Source organism: Bacillus rossius, chromosome 1 (genome assembly GCF_032445375.1).
Source record: "Bacillus rossius redtenbacheri isolate Brsri chromosome 1, Brsri_v3, whole genome shotgun sequence".
In the NCBI taxonomy this organism is placed as follows: Eukaryota; Metazoa; Arthropoda; class Insecta; order Phasmatodea; family Bacillidae; genus Bacillus; species Bacillus rossius.
Genome location: NC_086330.1, coordinates 260,154,723 through 260,179,881, shown reverse-complemented (window position 1 = coordinate 260,179,881; position 25,159 = coordinate 260,154,723). Strand labels below are relative to the sequence as shown.

General features: G+C 36.0%; 1 protein-coding gene across 2 annotated transcripts in view; it reads left to right on the top strand.

The window, feature by feature from the left end:
• Positions 1-24,606, top strand: part of LOC134527528 (putative RNA-binding protein Luc7-like 1) — a 99,744-nt gene extending 75,138 nt beyond the window's left edge. For both annotated transcript variants that reach the window (XM_063360274.1, XM_063360275.1), the window contains one exon: positions 24,300-24,606. In XM_063360274.1, coding sequence (XP_063216344.1) covers positions 24,300-24,408 — 109 coding nt within the window. In that variant the 3' untranslated portion in view covers positions 24,409-24,606. The remainder of the gene's footprint in view (positions 1-24,299) is intronic.
• Positions 24,607-25,159: the final 553 nt, after the last annotated feature.

Genomic DNA, 25,159 nt, shown 5'->3' with positions numbered 1-25,159 from the left:
ATACCTGGGTATTCATGCGGCGATCACCATTGTTTCTGGTTTACGAGTATCTATTATGTTTCTTATTGGACAATTTTGTCACGTGACAGTTCCGTGATTGGCCAGTATTCAAATGAACCAATACGTGATTATTTATTTATTTATTAATGTTCCGTCGGAGGTATCGCGACGTAGGTGAACGACTACATCATTTCCTTCTAATGGCAAAGGAAATGTACCCGCCTCCAACTTAGGTGGGTTTTTAACGTTTCTAATTTTAAAGTCTTATTTTTTATTTGGATATTGTTGCGCAAGTAATAAGTAACAAAAATATTTTACGTGAGTTGTTAATGTTCATCATTTGTCCGGGTTTGTTAGGTCAGGTCAGTTACATTATAAATACTTTAAAACTAAAGAACCATTGAAATTAATTCACATTATTTTTTATGTCCGCTTAGTTTGAAAGTATTAATAATGTAACTGACCTGACCTAATCGACCATTTTATTTATTAAGCATTCACGAACATACGGCAAAATAACAAAAATGGCGTCGGTCTAATGGTTGTACAGGTGTTGTATTGCAAAATTAAAAAATTCTATATCTCCTAAAGTATTTGGAATTTCTTATCTCCGCCGGTTGATTTGAAAAGAGGAAGTGAAAGAGCATAGATTTTTAGCATTTTTTTTTCGCATATACCGTTACTCTACATATTTACCAAATTGTTTAACCTCAAAATTAGTGTCAAATATCTGTAACTTGTCATTAAGTTTAATCAATTTAAAGTAATAAAAATAGAAGCATTTTACTTAATTCAATTTACACTTGCAAAAAAAACTTACGCACAATAAACCTACATGGAAATTAAAGTCTTTTTCAATGTCCTGTAGTCTGAAATATGTTTACTCATGTCATCAAATGTAGAGCTGTACTGAAGAAGCCGATTTTGCCAATATTTAGTTGAATCGGCATTTCTGCCAACTTCCAATACTCTTGCTAATTTTCGGCCGATATTACTGAAAAACGAAAGAGAGACTGCCATAACCTAAAAATCCACGAGTACCCTTTTCACTTTTCGTAGTAGTACTGCATTCTTTCAGATCACATTATTTCTTAGCAACATGTGCCAACCGTACATATCAAGATTTAACATCCTTTTTTTTTTCAATAATGTTCTTTAATTTTAATATGTCCTAAATAAATACATTACCATCACGGTAAATACACTTCTCGGTTATTACGGCAACTATAATGCAAATGTGGTAACTATCATGCTTCTGCAGTAGTTATGGTATCTACAAAGAATCTTTAGTTCTTTTTATGGTAATTATCTTAAGATAACTATTGGAATTGTACTGCAGTTATGGTACATCATCCATATTTCTTCGTAAGTTGTTGTTCATTTGTCTTTTCTTCATATTTATATTTACGTGCGCCATTACTGGCAGGAACTTTCATAAAATTTTTAAACGGGACTTTATATCACACATTTAATGGCGTAAATGATGAGACCCCGGACAATTTAAACGCTTTTTACAGTAAAATGCGGGAAATGTTTCCGCATAAAGCGGGAAATACTTCCGCATAAAGCAGGAAAGTGATACATTAATGCTATGCGGAAAATTATAGAAGTAAAAAAAATTAATCACGGAAATTCGTAAATCCCGGGTACGTAAAAATGATGTGTTCATGTATACGGTCGATCATGTTACATTATAAAGTAAAGGATAATAGTGTTGTAAGACTTTTATTCCGATATAATGAGAGTTTTTTTTTCTATAGGTAGAGTGCAAGAAAAGCTCGCTCGAATTTCGAGTTGTTGAAAACCACGAGCTCGAGTTCGAGTATTACTAAAAAACTCGACTCGAAACTCGAATTTCGAGTACTCGCAGGTGTCTAGTACTCGTGGATTTTTAGGTTATGGCAGTCTCTCACGTTTTTTCAGTAATATCGGCCGAAAATTAACAAGCGTATCGGAAGTAGGCAGAAATGCCGATTCAACTAAATATTGGCAAAATCGGCTTCTTCAGTACACATCTATATTTGATGGCATGAGTAAACATTTCAGACTTCAGGATATTGAAAAAGACTTTAATTTCCATGTAGGTTTATTTTGCGTATGTTTTTTTTTTTTTGCAAGTGTAAATTGAATTAAGTAAAATGCTTCAATTTTTATTTTTTTTCAAATGATTAAACTTTAGTGACAAGTAACTGATATATTTCTGACACTAATTTTGAGGTTGAAATATTTTTTTCAAAATCTAAGAGTGAAGTCCACATCTATTGAATGTCCGCATCTACTGAATTTTTTTGTTGGTCCCCTGAAAAACGATAGATAGAGGTTTGACTGTACGTTCAAGTTCTTATATCGGCATACTCCACAGTTTTCATGTATCCTGAAGTATGAGAAAGGTGAGAAGCATGCGTTTTGTTCCGTCTGTCGCTGTGATATTAATATTTCTCATGGGGGCAAAAATGATATCACTATCCATATAAAGTGTGCGAAACATGTAAGTAATTTCAAATACCAAGAGGAAAATAAAAGATATAACACTTACTTTGGCACAAATAGTGTTGAAAATGAGGTTATTCAGGCTGTGTGTTTGTTCACTGGTTTTTTAGTGGAACACAACATACCCTTCAGTGTTGCAGATCATGTTGGCCCACTGCTTAAAAAAAAATGTTTCCTAAGTGTTTTGTGGCTAAGCACTATAGTTGTGGTAGAACTAAGACAACTGCCATTGTTAATGAAATGGCTTTAGATGCAGTTTCTAATATTGTTGATTGTTTGCAATATGGGCCATTTTGCCTTTCTACAGATGGTAGCACAGATTCTTGTTCCAAACTTTATCCCCTCATGGTGACATATTTTGTTAAGGTTGTACAAGTGTTTGCAGTGGCATAATTTTAACTTGAGTGTGGCAAAATTCAGGGGGAAAAATTAACAAACAAACATCATCCAAAAGATTGGTAGATACGTTGGTTTTCAAGAATTATTAAAAGAAAAAGTGAATTTTATGTTCAGCATAAGAAAATTAAGTTTTGAAAATTATTTTTCATCTTGTTTGTTTAAATTATGGAGAATAGCATTTATTTGCATGATATGTGATGTTTGTGTGTAAGTATGTGTATAACACATGTTTCCCGCTTATTTATGGTGAACAACTGGTGTGTATAACTGACATGAAATGCCGCGACCTATTTACGCACTTTTCGGAAAATTTTAAAATCTTTCTGATAAGCAACTTTACAAGTTGGCAGGTCTGCTAACCAAATCAACCGTCCACAATGTTTTAAAGTATTTATAATGTAGCTAACCTATCCTAATTGACCATTAGTTATCATGAGTTGTCCAAAATAAACATTCACGGACACACGGCAAAACGAAAAATATGGCGGCATACAAATAAATACCGTTCCTTGGTTTATGGTCTTTCATTTTATCAACACCGCCATATTTCTTTACAATGAACAAAGAAAACCGAAGATGCACGATCGGGGGTTTGGCTCTCGTGTCTGTGAAAAGAAGACTTCCCATCTTCAATCCGTTGTTGTTTTGATGGACCTGGTTGTGAGGAATTTGCCGTAACGGGCCGTGAACGTAACAATTCTTGCCGTGTCTCATATTCCAACTTTACAGTTGGATGTTCAGTCAAGTGCCTTATGAGACCCGATGTGCTGCCGTAGATTGTTTTCAGAGTTTTATTGCATGTCTTGCATTTAGCACTAAGTTTATCATTGCTTCTAGCAAAGTACAGTAAACTCTCGATTATCCGTGTTAATTGGGACCTTCCGATGCCCGGATAATTGAATGCCCATAATAAAACCCGGATAATCCGTTTCGCCACTTAAAAATGGTGTATTTACTGGCAAAAGAGTGTCTCTTCAGTAGAATTCTGAGTATAAGCAAAGGCTTTGTATACCGTGTCCCAGCTTATTGGACCGTAAACAATACTGGCACTGTGTTGCCGCCATCCTTCTCCTGTCCCCTTTATTGCTACCGGAGGGAGAGCTGTGGCAGTCCCAACTCAGCATCTCCCTCCACCCTTTTAACGACCTAAACCAAACATACAAAGCATTGTCAACATCTGCAGGGTAGATGTTTTCATGCTTTTACGTTTAGAAGGCCCTGCCACACTGTCTGATCTACTAGCAAACTGCAAAAGTTTTTCTTCACTTTTACTAATGTCTCGCACGGTTTGGATTCCAATTTCATATTCCTGTGCTAATTTCGCGGCAGTTTCTCCTTTTTTTAACCTGTCCACAACGTCTAACTTCTCTGCTATTGTCAGCACTTTACGTTTCCTTTTACCAGACATGATTACAAAAACAAATGTGCCTGGGAGAACTGATTTAAATAACTGCGTGAAAAATGCCTCTTCCAGCCGTCAGGAGTGTGAGAAGATAAAAGAGGTAGAGGGACTTTTTTTTTAGCGTGGCGGGGCGCTGTGAAAAGAACGCTTGAAAAGAAAACGAAAGGGGCGGGGGGGGGGGGGGGGGGGGAGTTGAGCGGAAGCAGCAGTCAAGGCATTCCTTTTAGGTTTAAAGTGTGACAAATTGATGGGTGAAAGGGCGGGGGAACGAGGGTCTCAAGGGTCAGGTAAATAGCTTTCTGACACAGCAGTAAAAAAAAAAAAAAGCGCAGCGCAGTCGTGGCGTAGCTACATTCCGTCATTTTTTTTACAACTTCATAAAAAAATCAAGCACGGATAACCCGAAAACCGGATAATCCAGGCCCGGATAATCGAGAGTTTACTGTAGTTCCAAATACGCGTCTTTTCTTCAGCCATGTTTACTAAACAACTAAACAATACAACCAACATGTAACGTGAACTAAATGACAAAATATATTACCATAATTTTGTATTACTACGTGCCCATGTAAAATTCCCCTAATATTATGGACCTCAAATAAACATTAGAAAAGAAAATTATTCAATTTAATCTTATTTTCACCATTTACGTGTCACAGGAAAAAAAACTGATGGTGCTGCCATCTTTCGTGGACTGTAGCGTAACCCCGCCTCTAAGTGACGCACTCTAAGTGACAGCTGACTGCCGGGTTGCTGTCTGACAACACATGATTCCAGTGCTTTGCTGGGACAAGGTCATGGATTTGGCCGACACAATTTGCAAAAAAAGTTTTCCATTTATGGGGTGATCCACGGATCCAGTGGAGGACAACTGTAGAGTCTGTCCAGGCAAATATTTGGTCTAGTTTCACATGAGGTCCATAATTTTGCAAGATTCTATGCATTGTGCGAGCAAGCAGATAAGGACCACAGAGTTCCAGGCGAGGCAATGACACTCTTTTAATTGGGGCTACCTTTGACCTTCCAACCAGAAGGTATACAGATACTGAGCCATCAGGTGAAGTGGCTCTGAGATAAACAACTGCCGCATAACCTTGCTCCGAATTATCAGAGAATCCATGGATCTCTAGTAAGAGTTATTTTTGGGTTACTGGGACAAATCTTGAAATGGTGATGCTAGCCAGAATAGGAAGCTCTCGCTGGAACCGCTGCCACGTTGCAAGGATGTCGGCAGGAGGAGGGTCATCCCAATGTATGCATCGAATCCACAAGTGCTGAATGAGGCATTTTGCAAGCAGGACCACAGGTGACAGCCAACCTAGAGGGTCAAATATTCACTCCAAGTCGGACAGTATGCTCCGCTTCGTAGCTGTCTGGAAGTAGGTTGAACATTGTAAGCGAATGCATCCACTTCAGATTGCCACTGCAGACCCAATATTTTGACGGTAGGAAGTCTACAAGTATTGTCCAAGGGGAGAACCTTGCTGCCCTGCACCAAGTCTTCGGAAAGTCAAGAGAGCAGAGATAAATTGTTACTGGCAAATTTTCGCAACTGAAAACCACCAGCTTTGAGGAGGTTAATTAACTCTCTTTGCAATGAGATAGCCTCAGGTGCATTGGGTGCTCCAGTTACATCATCATCAACATACGTGTCTTTTAGGAGGACTGATGATGCCCGAGGGAATCTATCTTTCTCATCTGCAGCCAGTTGACGGAGTGTGCGGATAGCAAGGTAGGGTGCAGATGACACGCCATAGGTCACAGTGTTGAGCCTGTACTCACAAACTGGATTATCATCAGACGGTTGTCACAGAATTCGTTGACAATCGCGGAATTCCTCTTGAACTAGAATCTGACGGTACATCTGTCGTATGTCAGCAGTAAATGCAACTGCATGATCTCGAAATGAGAGAACGTCAGCTTTGTCTCTCTGCAGTTTGGGTCCCGTAAGTACAGTGAAAGTCCGTTGTAGCGAATACGGTCTATAACGTAAAGTCCGCTATAACGATAATTGCCATCAGCACCGTCAGGTTGCATATGCTGCGTAGGATAAAAATTTCAGAAATAACGAATGCAGAGTGAGCTCATTTTCGCTATAGCGATTGATTGCACACCTGTAATTTTGCTCTAAAACAATGAGAAAACATCTACAATTTCCTTAATAAATGAGAAACAGCTTCGCACAGTTCCACGCGTCCGGCAAATGAAACAACGAGCATGATGTGGCCGTCTTGGCAACACCGCACAAGGTGGGGCCCCACAGCGAGCATAGCTTACCTCGTGGCGACGAAAGCAAGTGTCGTTAATCCACTGCGACAGGGCCCCGCTGCGAGCATAACTTATTTAGAATCACGCCGACTGTAGCCCGTAAATGAGCATAACTCGTATCACACTTGCATCATAAGCGTTGTGTACGATGTAGTTTCAGTATACGGCACTACGCGCTGATGATAATGTTGACGTGTGCTGGTAGTTGACGAACACGGAACTTGTCGAGCTCGTCTCTTCTAATCAAAACGAAGCGGCGTCTGAAGATGATGACAATAATGACGACGAACCAAGTGACTTGATGTAAGTTTTTGGACATACGCCATTGCTAAGAACTTTTTCTGTTTGAAGAAAAACTAAAAAATAAAATAAATAAATAAAAATACTCAAAAAAAGACAAAAAACACACAAAATTAAGCAAACAATTGCTGTTGTCAACAAGGATATGAACACAACAAAATATTCCGAAACAGGAATATGGTCAGCAAACAAACAAAGAAAAACAAAGAAAAATGTACTAAGAGAACGAAAAAATCCCCACAAATGATGACAACACAAAAATATTGAAACCCAAAATAATTCAGCACAATGCCAGAAACTATCAAAATATCTCCTGAAAATTGTTGAGCCACTAGCAGGACAGACAGATACATTTGTCAAAGATTCTAATCATTTTATTTCTATAGTCAAAACACTGAAAATAGAAAACAACGATACCCTGGTGAGTTTTGATGTCCAAAGCCTCTTCACTAATGTGCCAGTAGCCGAAACACTCAGCATTGTCAAGGCCAAATTGGAAGCTGATCCAACCCTAAAGGACAGAACTATAATACCAATCCCATCCATCATGGAAATGATTACCCTCTGTGTCACCACAACATATTTCCAGTTCAAGGATATTTTCTACAAACAGACCGATGGCATGGCAATGGGCTCTTCTCTTTCACCATTTATGGCCAATATATTTATGGAAAACTTTGAGCAAGAAGCACTTAGCAAAAGTAATAGCCCTCCTAAAATCTGGCTCCGTTATGTGGATGATACCTTCACTGTCTGGCAACATGGACCTGAAACTTTGGAGGAATTTGTGAACCACCTCAACTCTCTGAGGCCATCAATAAAATTCACATATGAAAAAGAAACCAAAGGTAGCATTCCTTTCCTGGATGTACTAGTCAGCAGAAAAAACAACAGCCTGGAAACAAAAGTATACAGGAAACCTACGCACACAGGCCAATACCTGAATTTTGCATCCAACCATCCCAAAACAACAAAAACTGGCATAATTCACACACTAACCAACCGAGCTGAGATTATTTGTTCTGATGAGAAATCCATTGCGGTTGAACACAATCATATAAAAAAAGAACTCATAGCCAATGGTTACCCTGTCAACACCATCAAACAGCATTTGAAATCCAACAAAACACTCAAATCCACAGAAACTGAGAAACCTGCAGGAACCCTAGTTATTCCGTATGTTCAAGGGCTTTCAGAAAAAATAAGACGCCTAGGAAATAAATATGGACTTCAAACAGCATTCCGTTCTAAATCTACTATTAAAAGTATTGTTACCAAGGTGAAACCAGCCACAGAAAAATTACAATCCCACAACTGTGTGTATCAAATCCCCTGTGAATGTGGCCCATAGCTGCCAACCATTACGGATTTTCCGTAATTATTACGGATTTTAACCCCGAATTACGGAATTACGGAACATCGCTGGTTTATTACGGAAACGAGGCTTTGTGCTGCATGGTAACGGAGAAAATTCCGTTTCTGCTGTGCTTGTTTCGTGAACGCAGTTTGAATACATCGCTTGGTTGCACAAATAACGGAACTAGTAAGTGTGCGCATGTACGATGTACTGTCGAAATAAGTAAATTAATTCTCGTGTTTGCAAATAATAATGGGATGGTATTACGTCCGTTGTACGATACAACTAGTACATATTCTCGGACTTATCGTTTGAAGGCTACTTAAATCACGATAATTTTTGTACGGTACTTTGGCTAACCTGTGTTGTGTTAATTTATTTCTTGAAAGCCATTTTTTTCATCATAGTGTTTTTGTCGTGTCTACAGACGTGAATTTTTTTTATGTTTTTCGATAGTGTTGTGTTCTTCAGTGCCGGTTTTAGAAATGAAGCGTGTGACAGAATAATGTGTATCTGGGAAAAAAAACACGCAAGTCTTCAGAACTTTCGACTTAAATATTCAAAAGAATGGCCATGCTTGTCGTTTTCAAATGTTTGGAACGCCACGGTTTTGTAATGTATGCACGTGTGACTTTTCGATTGCACATGGTGGAAGGGATGACTGTAGACGGCATATTGAATCAAAGAAACATGCAGAACATTTTAAAGCCGTGACGAGCAATAAATCTATATCTTCGTTTTTTCGCTACATCTGAAGAAACTAAAGTAACGAACGCAGTTATTGTTTACAAGTCCTTGTGTTTGCCTTGTTGTTTGTTTACATGACATTTCTTATCCAACCAGGATAAAAAAAAGCAAATAAAAAGACAGTTGCTTTAAAGTTTAACTTTGAATACTTTGAATTGAAGATTCAAAATATCCAGTAAAATTATTAATATTTCTTACATATTCAGATGATTGTATTGTTCAAATAGATTTTTTTTATTCATTAATTTGCATTGTATTCATATTTTTCTTTTTCTTTTGCATATTATTGTCCTTGTTTTATCTTGAGAGTGTGTTATAATGCCCCAGGGAAAATTTATCGTGCATGATTTACGCGTACTTTTTTCATATACCTAATTGCCATTACTGATGGGTGTGATTTGAGGTTGGCAGCTCTGTGGCCACATGTACATAGGTGAAACTGGCAGAGCTCTATCCACCCGAATCAAAGAACACAAAAACAACTGCAAGAAGGGTGAAACCCTAAAATCCAGACTTGCTGAACATACATGGGAAAATAGCCACAAAATTCTCTGGGAAGACTCCACACCACTCATACAGGAATCCGATAAAATAAAAAGGAAAATCAAAGAATCAGCCTTCATTATTAGCAATAAAAATATTTTCAGCCAGCAGAGCATTGAATTAAAAAATATGTGGATCCCTTTGATAAAGAGAGAAACATCCCTGCAGCACAAAACAATAGCCAATACTCAACCCACCATAACCAATCCGCTTTAACTACATGGTGCACAGCCAATGGGGAGACAGCTCGTCTGTCATTGGCTGAGCAAGATGTAGCCCTTTCTCTGATAAATACCCTCATTTTCCAGCCCCTTCTCAGTCGCACCTGTGTTTCCGTACCATGTGCGTCTCTGCCTGAGGACGGGAGCAGATAGCAGTTCCCGAAACGTCGCTTGTTTCTGTTTAGGTAAAACTATTGTATTTGTTTGTCTTTTCGTTTTGTCATGTTTTTTGTCTCGCTTCAACTGTTGTGCTGAATTATTTTGGGTTTCAATATTTTTGTGTTGTCATCATTTGTGGGGATTTTTTCGTTCTCTTAGTACATTTTTCTTTGTTTTTCTTTGTTTGTTTGCTGACCATATTCCTGTTTCGGAATATTTTGTGGTGTTCATATCCTTGTTGACAACAGCAATTGTTTGCTTAATTTTGTGTGTTTTTTGTTTTTTTTTGAGTATTTTTATTTATTTATTTTATTTTTTAGTTTTTCTTCAAACAGAAAAAGTTCTTAGCAATGGCGTATGTCCAAAAACTTACATCAAGTCATGCACTCCCATTGCACAAATCTTTTAAAGATAACGACGAACCAAGTGACGTATCTGTTCCGTCGAAAACGTCAATGATGAAGGCACTTGATACAATCAGTCGTTTTTATCAGCATACAAATGCTTCGACGAAAGATTTGATGAACTTCCAAGAGGTCCAGTCGTTTATTTTGTCCAAAAGTATAGTGAAATCAAGGCAAACGAAAATTGATTCGTTTTTTAAAATGTGATTTTTAATTTTGTGTTATTTTCCAAGGGTCTGTACGAGTGATTATTTTTGTGTTACTGACCAATTGTCAGAAAAATTATTTTATATAATTTGTATGGTTGTCCAACGTAATTAGAGATTTTTTTAAATTTTTTTTTATGTTTGACATTTTACATAGGTAGGGGTATGCAAAATTCGCATTTGCGATAAAACAATTTTTTACGTGAATTTTGACATTTTAAAGCTAATAATCACGAATTTGCAATAAAATCTAGGGGTGGGCGAAGCTTCGAAAGTTCGAATTCGAGTCGAACATTTGTTATATGAGAATTCGTACTCGAAAAAATGAAATTATTCAAAGTTCGAAAAATAGAAAAGAAAAACATTTCAAGAGTTTTTAAGCTAATATTTTACTATACATACATTGCCTAAAAGTTAAAGAATGCCTACGATCAATAACATCAACTTGGAGTTAACTTAGCATAATGAGAACACACACATACTTATAAAATATGTTCGTTATACTTTGTTCAACTTATATTGGCTTAGAGTAAAATAATTGTCGGTACCGTATTTTACTGAGAAAATGGCAAACAGCAACTCCCAATGAATTACACTAGAGTCCCGTTATAGCGAGGAGTCACGGTTCCGGGTTTGAACCTCGCTATAACCGTGTCCTCGCTATAACCGAATTGGAAAAATTTTGGCCCCCAAAAAATCAAAATTAACGGAAAATAGCATAAAAATTGTGTTTAAACCTGTATAATTGGAAAATAACAGGTTATATTAATGAAATCTTAATTTCTGTGAGCAGATGTGTGAATTCTCTTTAAAACGATACCCCATAAGTACGGATGCGATCACCGATTGCGTCAAAATAACCAGAATACCCTACCACGCCACGTAAGTATAGCATCTCAGCTCGCGGCCGACGCAGCATTGTCCTGCTATCTATCGTCAACGCGGGCTGTCTGCTGGCGGCCATGTTGGTTCGGGATATTGCTAACAGGTGGTGCTAGTGTAGCGCGACGATTTAATTCCTTACAAAAAAGCAGGAGTGCGGCTGCGGCAACGCACGTACGCCTCAAACGTAATAGTTGCTGGAAAACTATACTTTTTTCATTTAAAGAAACCTGTCAACTTTTTTAGAAAATAAATTTGGGATTAAACTCAAACCATCACCACCCCTTTCCCGGACAGATACCCCAACAACTGCCCGAAACAAAAGTTACAAGAAAACTGCCCTAGCGATTCGGAAATAAATACGGTAGTGCCTACTAGAGGTGTAAAAGTAACGAAAAAATGTGTACCCGTATTTATTCGTTACTATAACAATTAGTACTCGTTACTATCGTTACGTTACTTCTGATACCGCATAACATGCTATGTTATGTTGCAGCAACGAATCCAGTCGTATTACGTACGCGTACAGTATGATGTCGCGTAAATAATAATAAATAGAATATAAACAATTAACAATCTTTGATAATTAATAGTGTTTGTTAACCAAGAAACAATTAAATCTCATTAGAGCGGCTTTTTAATATTATCTCTTAAGATAACAACAAAAAAAACGTGAAAATACGCGATTATAAAAACAAAAACATACATATTTCTAATTTGTAAAAAATACTTTCTTACGTTGTTTCTGTTCCAATCTCAAACTTTGTCTACACACGGCACAGATAACTAACGGAAGTTTGATAAAAGAAAGAAAGGATGGGATTCTATTTTTAAAGCCACGCACTTAGGTGGCGACTACACGGCTGAAGAATGTGACAGGCGTCAACGGCAAGATGTCTAGCGGCGAGCGAGAAGGGTGGAGATAAAGCAGACAAATAACAAAAGCGCGCTTCAAGCGATCACGCCGTAAATTCCTCAAAAATACCTCGTTATAGCCGTGTTCTCGCTATTACCGTGCTCGCTTTAACGAGATTCTACTGTATTTTCATGTTTAGAAACGTGCCAGCTTCATTCCCGACTCCGGTATTAGTCTTAATCTCCCCCACAACAGCTCTTTTTCCATGCATAAGTTACGTCAATAATGATTTAACGTGATAAAATATCACGAACGGACTTATAAAACAGCAGTTACGGCACTGAATCCAATGAAATAAGATTATTGAATAAAATTCATTTGACGGCTGAGCGTTCATAGCCGACGGACGTGCGCGCGTGCTCCCCGGCTTTAATGTGCTATTATTTCTTCACTATCGTTAAGTTCGACTCATAATTGATTCATCGCTGCTTAATCTTTCCGACTTTCATGGGTTTTCATTACCCGATAATAATGATTCGATCATTGAATTAGTTCCAGACACGGTTACTAAAATGTTCAGATCGCCTACTAAAAAAGTGATTTCTTATTCGCCGGGAATATCTGAAAAAGCAAGTGAAAGTTCATCGAAGCAAAAATCTTCTAGTGAAGCTTGGACGGTAAAACTTCTGGATCCCACCATGGAAGACTTAATCTCGGCCGTGAAATCCCTCAGTATGAAATTTGACGAGTTAAAAAGCGAGAATATGGTGTTAAAAACCCTTCTTATCGACTCTCGTAGTGAAACTGCAGAGATAAAAAATGAACTGCAACAGATTAAACAGATCTTATCTTCTAAGACTGATTCTGTTAATTCATACAGTCAAGTAGTTAAAAAAGTCTCCTCAAACAAGAAACCTGCTTGTGTCGAGTCATCCGGTGTATCTGGCAACAGTGCGCGCACCAGTGACCCACTTACAACTCAGCGTGTCTCCAACGACGTCATCAGGAAACACGGTAAACAGCTCGTCGACGAAGACGGCTTCACCGTAGTACAACATTCACGCAAGTCCACGAATAATGAAAACTCCGATAGAAAATTATCTAACACGGATCGTAAGAAAAATCCCTTGCAAATTGGCATCAGGAATGTTTCCACATTAAAAACAATTGCTAAACCTATTTACAAAAAAACAAAAGCTCTCTTTGTCACGCGTTTTGAGCCGTCTGTCACGGAACAAGAAGTCGTAGATTATATTTCCAACGAACTAAATCTCAAGCAAGTCAAAGTGGCCAAGCTCCGGACAAAGCATAATTCTTACGCCTCCTTCCATGTATCTGTTCTGGAAGAAGATTTTAGTAGAATTAATAATATTGTTTTTTGGCCCAGTGGCTGTTTAATCAGTCCTTTCTTTGGAAAACTGCATCAAGACCAAATTGTTAGTACTAATTCATCTCCTGAAGCTCTCGGTAATTCTACCCAATTACCTCCAAGTTCCTGCAGTACATCGTCACCTTTTATGCCAGCAACTTCTATGCCAGGGCCTGGAGGAGTGCTTCCTACTCACTTCCCAGTGAATGCCCAATCTTAATGAATGGGAAATTGCATATCAGAATGTTAGAGGACTTAGAACAAAATCAGTTGAATTCTTTGATAATCTTATTAATACTCAGTATGACATAATCTGTCTAACAGAAACTTGGTTCAACGAAAGATGTATCAATGCTCATTATTTCACCGATAATTATTCTATTTTTAGAACTGATAGGAATCCGCTACTCTCATCAATGGAACGTGGTGGCGGAGTGTTGATCGCAGTGAACAAACATAAATTCCCTTCTGTTCAGCTAATTCAATTATATGACTATCGTGGAGTAGAAGCCGTATGGATTAATATTAAAATTGCCTTTAATAAGTACTTAACATTGGGTAATATTTATCTTCCTCCAACTACATCACCTAATCTATTCACATTGTATTTTGAAGCTCTTGAACAAAAACTCGTTAATTCTCATGATAATGTGATTATCTTAGGTGACTTCAATGTACCTGGGATAGATTGGAAAGGAAATCACTATTTCAATATTGCCCGTGCACATGTCAGATCCAAGGCTCAGTGCCTGCTTGATTTCATATCTAATTTGGATTTATTTCAGCACAACCTAATACAATCTTCCAATAATCTTCTAGATCTTTGTCTTTCTAATCTATCCCATTGTGTGGTTGAAAAAGCTGTTGAATCTCTGGTCAAAGAGGATATCTATCATCCTACCCTACTTATTAAACTACTTATTGAGGCGACCTCACACAATTTTACTCCAGATTCTATTTTCAGAAACTACAAAGCTGGTGATTACTTAAGCCTTTATAACTCTCTAAAAACCCACAATTGGGATGAATATTATAACACCACTGATGTAGATGCTCTTGTAGATCAACTTACATCTTGTATCTGTGATAAAATCAATACTCACATTCCATTATCCACACGTAAGGCCTCTAAACATCCTTATTGGTTCTCTGGTGAATTAATTCATGCCTTAAAATCTAAAAAACACTTTCATAAACTCTATAAAAGAAACAATAATACTCAGTATTACCTTCTTTTCTCTAAATATAGAGCACTAGTTAAAAATCTTATTAAGCGTGATAAAACTAATTGGAATCGTAGTATCAATAATAAGGTTAAGAATAACCCTAAAAAATTCTGGAGATATGTCAATGTTATGAAAAATGGTTATAGTGAATCCCATTCTCTTAATGTCAATGGTGATATCTGTAATGATCCTGGTATTCTTTCTAATGTCTTTGCTAAGTACTTTGCTAGTGTATATGTACCATCCACCAACCACCCTCGTATCATTGATCCCGATATTATTCACGATTCAATTCCTGTATCATTCTTATCAGAAAGCCAGGTCTTATGGGGAATTAAATCATTAAAACCAACTATGTCTACTGGTCCTGACGGTATACCAAATTTCATTATTAAAGGCTGCTCTTTTATTCTAATGCCTCTATTGTTGCATCTATTTAATACAAGTCTAAAATCACAAGTATTTCCCACTAAATGGAAAATAGCTAAGGTTATTCCCATACATAAAAAGGGTAGTAAACTCAGTGTATTTAATTATAGGCCTATATCATTATTAAATGGCTTTACTAAAATCTTTGAAAAAATAATATTTAAACATATTAACTTTCCAATAAACAACAGATTAGCTCCTAATCAGCATGGCTTTAGAAATAGTATGACAACTTCTACTAATCTTCTCTCATTTATTAATCCTATATACAATAAAGTTTCAACAAGGGGGCAGGTTGATGCATGTTATTTTGATCTGGCTAAAGCCTTTGATACTGTCAATCACTCCATTTTACTAGCTAAACTTTCTAACTTCGGTCTCTGTAATAATTATATAACCTGGTTTACTAGTTACCTTAAAGATAGATGTTTCTTTGTTTCACTTAATAAAAAAACTTCTACTTTATATCATGCTACTTCTGGTGTGCCTCAAGGGGGTACTTTATCTCCCTTATTATTCAATATTTATATCAATGATATTTTTAAAGTTCTTCATCATACTACTGGTTTTCTGTTTGCTGCTGATCTTAAAATATCCAGAGAAATTTCCTCCTTAAATGACTGTCTGCTTCTTCAATCTGATATTACTGAAATTGATAATTGGTGCAAAATGAATTTAGTTTCACTTAACAAAGATAAAACAAAAATTATTTCTTTCACAAGGAAAATTCATCCAGTTAAATATGATTATTTTCTTGACAACTCAAAAATTTCCAAATCTCTTAGTATAAAAGATCTTGGTGTTATTCTTGATTCCAAACTATTCTTTCATCAACATGTTAATTCTTTAGTATCCTTTTCCCGTAGAACCTTATATTTAATAAATTATATAACTTACTATGCATCTAATATTGAATCCATTCTTACTCTTTATTTGTCCTTAGTTAGAAGTAAACTCGAATATTGCTCAGTTATCTGGAACAGTATTAACACCACCGACAGTGACAAAATTGAATCCATACAAAATAAATTTTTCAAAATAATTAGTTCTAGACACCATCAATTACCCAAATTAGAATCTCTTTCAAATCGTCGCATCCATCTGGATGCCCTGTTTGTGTTTAAGTGCTATAGTTCAAAAATTAATTGCTTATACTTACTTGATAACTCTGGTATTCGAGTCCCGCAGTTCAAAAGCCGCCTTCGATCCCTATTATGTTCCTTACACAATAATAATGATTTAATTTACAGACTTATCTCAAATTTCAATAAATATGAAAATTTTATTAAAAACTTCAAATTTTAATTTTTATGATTACCCTAATATTCTGAGTAATTTTATAATCCTGTTTATTCTTCCAATTTTAGATCAATTAGTTAAAATTATCTCAGTTGCTGTTTTGTTTTGTTTTGTTTGATATTGTGTCGTCCTTTATTTTCCTGTGTAGGTTGTATTTATTCGCTTGTATGTGTCGTCTTTTATTATCCTGTTTATGTTGTATTTATTCGTTTGTATGTGTCGTGTTTGTATTACTTGTTCTGTGCACACCTCTAAAGCTTCGGCTGTTGGTGTGCATGTCACAAATTTTAATAAATAATAAATAAATAATAAATAATAAATAAACGGGGGAAATATTCCATGGATGGAACAGTAGAAAAAATGAGTTTCGTGAACAATCGTAAACAAAGATGGCGACCATACAACCACTCCGTTTTTCACCCACACACTTTCTACACTTCTTAGGCCGGGCCTTCTTTTGTGCAAAGAGTAAAGATTTTTTTTTTACGTTGGAAGGAATGTAATAAACAATAAGTAGTGTCTCCAACGCTAGGTCGTTGAGTGTCTCTAAACGGCTGTCCGCGTAAGCTGAAGGCCAAAAGTAAAAAACAAAGTTTATATTTACCTTAATCGTTCTTGTTCAATATAATAATAATAATTATTATTATACGATAACAACGTAGAAAGTTCAGCCGACCGTATAAAATATTACCATACAGTATTTAGCTGTAACAAATAGCAAATTTTACGTGACTTAAGTTTTTGGCAATGGTTCAAAAGGCCTAAGTTAATGGATAATGTTGGGTTGATGGTTAAGTTATGTATTAGCAAACGTGTTTGAAAGATTTTTAGCAGTTTACATTATTTGTAGCTGATATTCCTCCGGAAATGTGGTGACAGCACGTCGTCAATCCCTGACTCCTCAACATGTGCAGGAACTAACATTTTTGCATGACAATTTAAATAAGTTTTGAAAAATATTTTCTGTCACCAAACTTGTACTTTAATATGTACTTTAATGTTTTGAATTTCTTGCATTTAAATGTGTATATATTTTGTGCATCTGTGAATTACATTTTTTTTTTACATTCAACCTAGCTTGTAGGTTTTAAGATTTGTACATTTATTATAAATAAGATTGTTGCATTGTTTGGTGTTTGCATTTAAGAAATTCTTTGATTTAGCCTAGTATTCAATATTCGATTCGAATTCGGGAATATATATAAAAAAAATTTGCTTCGAATTCGCTTCGAAACGAAAATATCTATATTCGCCCACCCCTAATAAAATCATTATTACGCGAATTTTAACAGTTTAAAACGAATAAACCTGATATCCACATTATAGGATACTATTTTTACGCGAATCTTAACGTTTGAAAACAATTAAACCCGATATCCATAACTATTTGATTAAACTATGCTAAAAATACGTACTTCTGATGAAGTCCGTAACGTAGGCCTAACCTGGTGCAGAATTAGTAAATCAACACGGCCGCCATAATTCAACTAGAGTACGATGCGCTGCTTCCTCTCACATGCGAACATGTGACAATGTTTTTAGTATTTATGGTAAGAAAAACGGTGTAAACATGTATAGAGGCAAAGTTGAATGTTTTGAATAACTTGAACGATGTAAGCAAAGACGTGAGTATAGTTTTATACACTTTTACACAAAAATTCAAACAAATACGCAGTAGCTACACAACACGTCGTTACTCGCTGAGCTCACACAATGATGCAATCAGCAGCAGCAGTGCAGCTGGCAGCCGGTAGGCTGTGCGCGCAGCCACGCTCACGCTCACTCACACGAAGTCACAACAAAACAAAGCTGTTTACGGCCGTGCCCGCTCGTGGTTGAATACGACAAACTTGTAAATGGTATGAATTGAACTTGCGTGGCGTGGTAGTTGTGTGCGCCCACTCGCGTTGCAGAACCTACCGCTGCCATATTTTTAAAGGAATTGTCCCATTATTTTTTTGTTATTCTTACTTAATTTTAACCCAAGTTCCGCGAAGAAGCTTACCATGCAGAGAGCTCGCAAGCACCGTACCCCTAACTGACTTAGAGTTACAAAAGGAACTACATGCTGCTAAAATGCAAAGTGACCCAACACTGTCGGTAGCTACAGCTAAAAAGGCCTCGAGACCCAGTGCCGAAAATCCTCAAAATGCCGCGCCCCAGAAGGGGAACAGCGCAAGCGCTGTAAACCTGAAGGGAGGGGGATCAATTACCAGTTGGAAGGAGAAGGAATCGTGACGTATCCAAAGGAGGGGTGACGACCACGCCGCGCCGAATTCAAAGTACATGACGTCATTACAGTTTACAGCAGTGAAGCGCCATAAACATCTGAGTCACAGATGACCGAAATCAATGCCATGTTAAAAAGATTATAAACTAAATATATTGGAAATTGCTGAGGCATCACAGGCTACAAATTCTCACCTTTTAAATACCTAAACTTTTTATTGCAATAACACTATCCCTCAAAACTAGGGGTGTGCGGGAAAGGAAATTGAGCTTCGGGAAAAATTTGGGAGGAAAAATCAGATTTCACTCAGGAAATCTGGAAAAATAGGGAAAATACATTATAAGCTATAGATTATGAGAGCAAACTAATAATTTTTGTAATATTTTTACCACAGCAACATTAAGTTCTGAAAAACCACACTGTTGAGTCACAAATTTCATGAATTAAACCTAAAGAAACTAAACAATATACATGACATTATTTACACTTATGAGATGCATCATCTTTCGAAGAAATGTTTGTGATCTCTTTGGAAGACAGGCTCTTAATATAATGTTCGGTTTTCATGCAAGAAAACCAGTTCTTCTATATGTTGGGTGGCTAAAGATTCTCGTTTTGAGACACTTTATTCCCAACGGATGAGAAAACCCTTTCACATGCGATTTCAGTTGCTGGTATTCCCAGATATGCCATTGCTAACTTGGATACATTTCGCAGTATCATCTCATTTTGTTCCCAATACTTAAGTGGGGCTCCAGTTCTCTCTAGCAGAGGCATATTTAAATATGTTGTCACCTCTGTTTTGATTAGCATCTAGAGAGACTTTGCAGCTAAATTATCAAATTCATGCATTGAAATATTACACAATTATTTAAAAAGAGCCACATATATCAGTATATATATCAGTACTTCATTGGTGTTGGATTCCAGATGGTGTAATAATTATTGTATTTGAATAAAAATCGGTCCAATTGGATATAAAATAAATATTTTAGTCACCAAATTAATTAAAGTACCTCAAAGAATCCACTTTAATATAAATTCAACCAAATGTATGCAAAGAGGAAATTATAAAATACCAGACACTGTTCTATAAATAGTTGATCAGTGTAAATCTGTGCACGAACTTAGTCATACATTAATAAAAACTTTAGTAAGCTCTAACACAAGAAACTCGTTTTTATCGGGGAAAAATATTGTATGTTAAAGAAATAACTAAACAGTAAACATGTACATACATAATATTTATGTTCGCAGACGTGCAGTGAATATTATTTTGCAGTGATTAAATTAATATTTTATTAACATGGCTAGATCTAAAAAAAGTTTATACAAAATTTTCAAAATATTTACTACCTATACTTTTCAGAAGTAAGGTTGGTTTGTAAATTCTCCTTCAGGAGCATTATACAACACAGTGCATTAAATTACATTTCAAGTCACATAAAAAAAATTAAAAATGGGTGGAAGTAAAATAAAAATACCACAAACAAATGATTATACGTACTATTTTATCATCTTTATAATTTCCAAATAATGAGGGCCCAGTAACTTTGAGTTATAAAACTTTGAGTGTATAAAACTCTAGCGAAAAACAGTTCTCTGTATTCTAGAGTTGTTTGAAGAGTTTATTTACATGCACAAAAACTTTCAATGTAAAAAAAGCCACATAATCATCCTACCATAGTAGGTGACATTTTTGACAGGTTGTACAACGAAATTTGTGACTTTGACATATGAATTATGTGAAGCATTAAGAATTTGTGAAGCAATAAACAAAACTAACACATATTCATGTAGTGCAAGACTAGCTAATCATGTATTAATAATTTTTGTTTATTTTACAGTAAAATATTCAGCGGCCAAAGACTTAAGCCGTTGCAATAAATGTAATCTAAAACCATCTTAAGTGAAACAAACTGTGGCTAAATGAGGCCCAGTAATTTTGAGCGAAATTGTAATCGTGCAAGTTCCCGTGAACCACAGCTGTATTTACCTTATATTATATGTATATGCATAATAAATTTAAATATCACTTAACAACTTAAAAAAAATAAAATAGAGTACAATATAAATTTCAAAGAATTATTTCATTCTAAATATCAGTATATAAAACTCTTCCATTGCGTATAAAAATTTTGTAACTTTAACTTCCGTACATTCATAACGATACGAAACATGCACAATGCCATCTAATGACATTTAACAAAAATTTGTGTTATTGTCCCTAGGTATTCGTTACGTATACATTTTATACGTTAATTAAAATAATCTCATTAGTAAATTCTATTTTTTACAACATTAACTAATGTAAAATATTTCATTGTCGAGCTTTAGCAAACGACTTGCACACGTGCAATCACTGACACGTATAGAGGAAGGTTTATAAATCAATGACTCGTTAGAAAATGTACGTGTTTGTTGCATCATCTGTGAAATATGTAAAAATATGATCGTGTAAAATGCAGAGGAATAATCAACTGTCACATGTCAGATTATTTGTCAGAAACGTTTGTTGAAAGCTTTCAAACTAGCAATAGTTCTAATGAAGGAATAAATAACCCAGTCAAAATATGCTAATATTTCGCTCGTAGTCGAATTAAATCCGATATTTTTGTTACACTTTACACGCATTTAGTAGTGTCCAGGGGAATTAAAATCAAAAGTCCTGATGAATAGGAAGTGAGGTAGTCAGAAACTAGAAAGGATGATAAAGAAGGCATTTGTTTTTTATTTAAAAAAAAATATCTCCTAAATGAGTAACCTTAAAAGAAAAAAGGTTTTAATAAAAAAATGAAAGAGTATTAAAAATCCTATAAAAGATTATTTTCACTTTTTCATTTCTCCAATATTGTTTGGGATAGTCTCACTTAAAAAATGAGTTTTTTTATTTATCTCAAACCTTTTTCCTATAGCAACTGACCTATATATTTGTGAACCGTGCCTCTCGTATGCCAAATGCTGTCACTTGACTTTACAAGACATGTTTAAGCTAGAGTCCATGATGACCCCAGAATTAAATATTTTTACATGTCAGGGTTACTTCTCAAAGAAAAAAACTGATAGCGTTTGGTCAGACAGACCACAGAACAGACTTAAATGTGTAACATGAAAATTGTTGGAAGCCTCACACGAGGACGAGGATTCACTGACAAGTTCTTGAGCGAGTGGACCTTGGGGATGACTGCATTTGCATCTGCTCATCATTGAAGAGTTATGCGCTACTGATTTTATATCTTTGAACAACTAGATTTCTGACAATATCGAAGAAGTAGGGATGCCACAGATTAATATAAGATCTCTGCTTAGCTAAATAATCACCCACCATTTCCTGGATCACAACAAATCATGTCTATAGCAACTGGACTAGTAGGGGATGCCACAGTTACCTTTTTCAATGCTATAGTAATTGGCGAGCAATCAAAACAGAGTAATGTTGGAAAAATTCTAATCAAGCATTGTCACGAAAAGATCAAGCTCTCCCTCTGGCGAATATTAACTACACAATTACATTCAATTGTAATAGCTCATTTATCATTTGTTAGTTTTCCAGAGGATAACGATAAGTGAAGAAAAATAGGATGACCTGATCATGTTTATGCAGTATGAGTTGGCTCCATTTCATTTAGTTCTCTTTGACGAAGCTGGGATACGCAAAACCAAGAAAGCAACCCTGTACATGTTTTAGGTGACGAGGGAGAATTTGGACTTGGAGAACCCTGACTTTGTTCTTAATGGTGGATTCTTACTACACAGTCATATAGCTGATAAGAGGTACTAATTCCTCTATTTGCCCAAAATATGTCAATTACATTATCATTTCCTATTTATCATGACTGTTGATGTGACGTTCCGTGCAGACCACTGAACAATTGAAACACAAAATCATAAACATCGGATTGAATTTGAGCACATAATATACTTTGATTGGGCTAGAAGTCTATAACACCTCGTGTTTAAATGCATACCTAATTTTTAGAATCTCAATATAAGTGTTTTCCAGGTTAATTTTTTTTCTGGATACATAATAAAATATTTTGGAATTTAAATTGTTCATAACTTAGGTAATAACGGTAGAATTCAAAGCATTTTAAACATTTTTATCTACTTAAAAAAAGTACGGAGGTGGTTGTGTGGACAAATTTTTACCACGTTTTTTTTTGTATAAAACAAAAGTTCGAACTTATGTTTTTCTTACACTAATCCACTTAAAAAGTATGTTCTCTGGTAAATAAACGCAAAATTTTTCACATGACGTTTTTTGACAGCGATCATTAAGCTACTAACATCTTAATATTGTAAAGTAATAAACAAAAAAATACTAATGCAGCTGCAGTCTATCTACTCACAAATAATTAATTGTTTAGTTATTTCTTAAGCACATTTTGCAATCAATCTTAACATTTTTGTTGAAACGCTTGCCAAACAAATGCATTTTATGACAGACGACGTGGGTAATACTTGGCTAAAACTTTGCGTTTATTAAAATTTACATAGAAAATAAACTAGCGTTCACTTGGTTTTAGTCAAAATGATGAAATTAAAAATAATGTGGTTGCTGTAATATAATTAGTTTTTCAAAGCAATTAAAACGTGGATATTTTAAATATAATAGAAAAGAATTCTTTACTAATTCATATTAAATAATTAGGACTTTCCTCGCATACTTGCGTCAACTTTTTTTTACACAGTATATAACTGATAAATAATGTAAAACCAAATTGGCAAGTTATAATTCACAACTTCCCTGTCATTATTTTAAACTGGAAAACGGAACATTGATGTGCCTCGTGAACCGATCCTCGTATTCGGACAACCCGTGTACGCACATTTATTACCCTTCAGCATGTCTGAAATTATAAAATTATCAATTTGAAATAAAGTTAAAATAAGTAGGTATTTAACTTTTTAATTAAATCATATTTTAAACTCAACACGGACTGAAGGACTGATACAAAGTTCTTAGGAGCTAATTTTCACGTTACTAGGTGCTGATGCCAGCTTCCCACGTATGGGAGAGTGAAGGGAGGTGGCATGACTGGCTGGTTAACGTAGTACGTCCTAAGACCGCTAGGGGCGTGCGCTGTCGATACCCAGCGATTGAGCGATCGCTGCGACGGAGCTTTCTACTACTATAATTCTTCTGCGAAACTGGACAGAAAATTTAACCTGGGCTCGCGACTTCTATACATTATATATATTCAATGTCTGTACTGTACAACGTGTGTGCCAAGTTCACTATAATTAATAATGAATTTTGACAGTATAGTTTATATATTTGAATGAATATACAATCAAAACCTCAGTCATGAAACATGAGTAATATGTTTAAAATTGTATTCATTTAATTATCAAGGTAGGTGGTTTATAAATTCTGTATCTTTGGTTAAAATTTTGATGTGCACTGAGGTTTGAAATATTGAGCATTTAATTTAATAAATGATTGCAAGTTGTTTGCCTGCGAGATGTTGATAAGTGAGGGAAATGTGATGGTGGCATTGTGCTGTTGCAGGTCGCACAGGTCTCGCAGTGGGAGTCGTGGCAGACAGGCCCGCGCTCAGCGCTCGCGCTCAGGGGAAAGGCGCCGCGACCGCTCCCGGGACACCAAGAAGGAAAGATGAGCTCCGTCAACCACATCCACGTCTCTGTGTTAACCCTCTGTCTGTTTCTCTGTACAAGTCTCCTCTCCGCTAGCAGCACACACCTTTTGTAATATACGTGTATGGAAACTAGGTATTGTGTTGGTGGATTTGATTGACCGGCAAGTGTATTATTGTATGTGCTCACTTTGGTGTCGTAATAAAAAACATTATAAATTCTGCCAGTTTTTAATACTATTTTATTTAGGTTTAACATGTTGACAGCGAAGTCATGAGACATATCACACAACGAACCAGACCAGGAGAAGGAATCGTGCTTGTTCATGATGAGAAACCATCTCAACGTTTGCCTCAATGACTTCAGGAATTCAGAACAGCCAGACTGGGGTTAAAACCCAGGTACTCTGGAAAGCAAGTTCAGTGTCTTACCACTCCGTAACTTAACTCCATACTGCAGTTCTTGATTTCTCTTCCATAAATTTTCTAGCACAAAGTGATGACTGTTCACTTGTGTGTTGGACATTGCACCGGAAATTTTCACCTTGTACAGTCCTGTTGCATGAAACTCCTACTTCATTAAGTCCCCTGAAGGAGCTATGAAGCAGGCTAGGTAAGTATTCTACAAATTTAAAAATTCATTTCTCCAAACTAATTAAAGGGAAAGAGTTGTAGTGTTATCGACATCGGTGACACTGCTGCACCTCTCTGACTGCTACTTTGTAGTGAGGTAGGTAGCCTTCTTTAGGTTAAATACTGTATGTTTTTAATATTT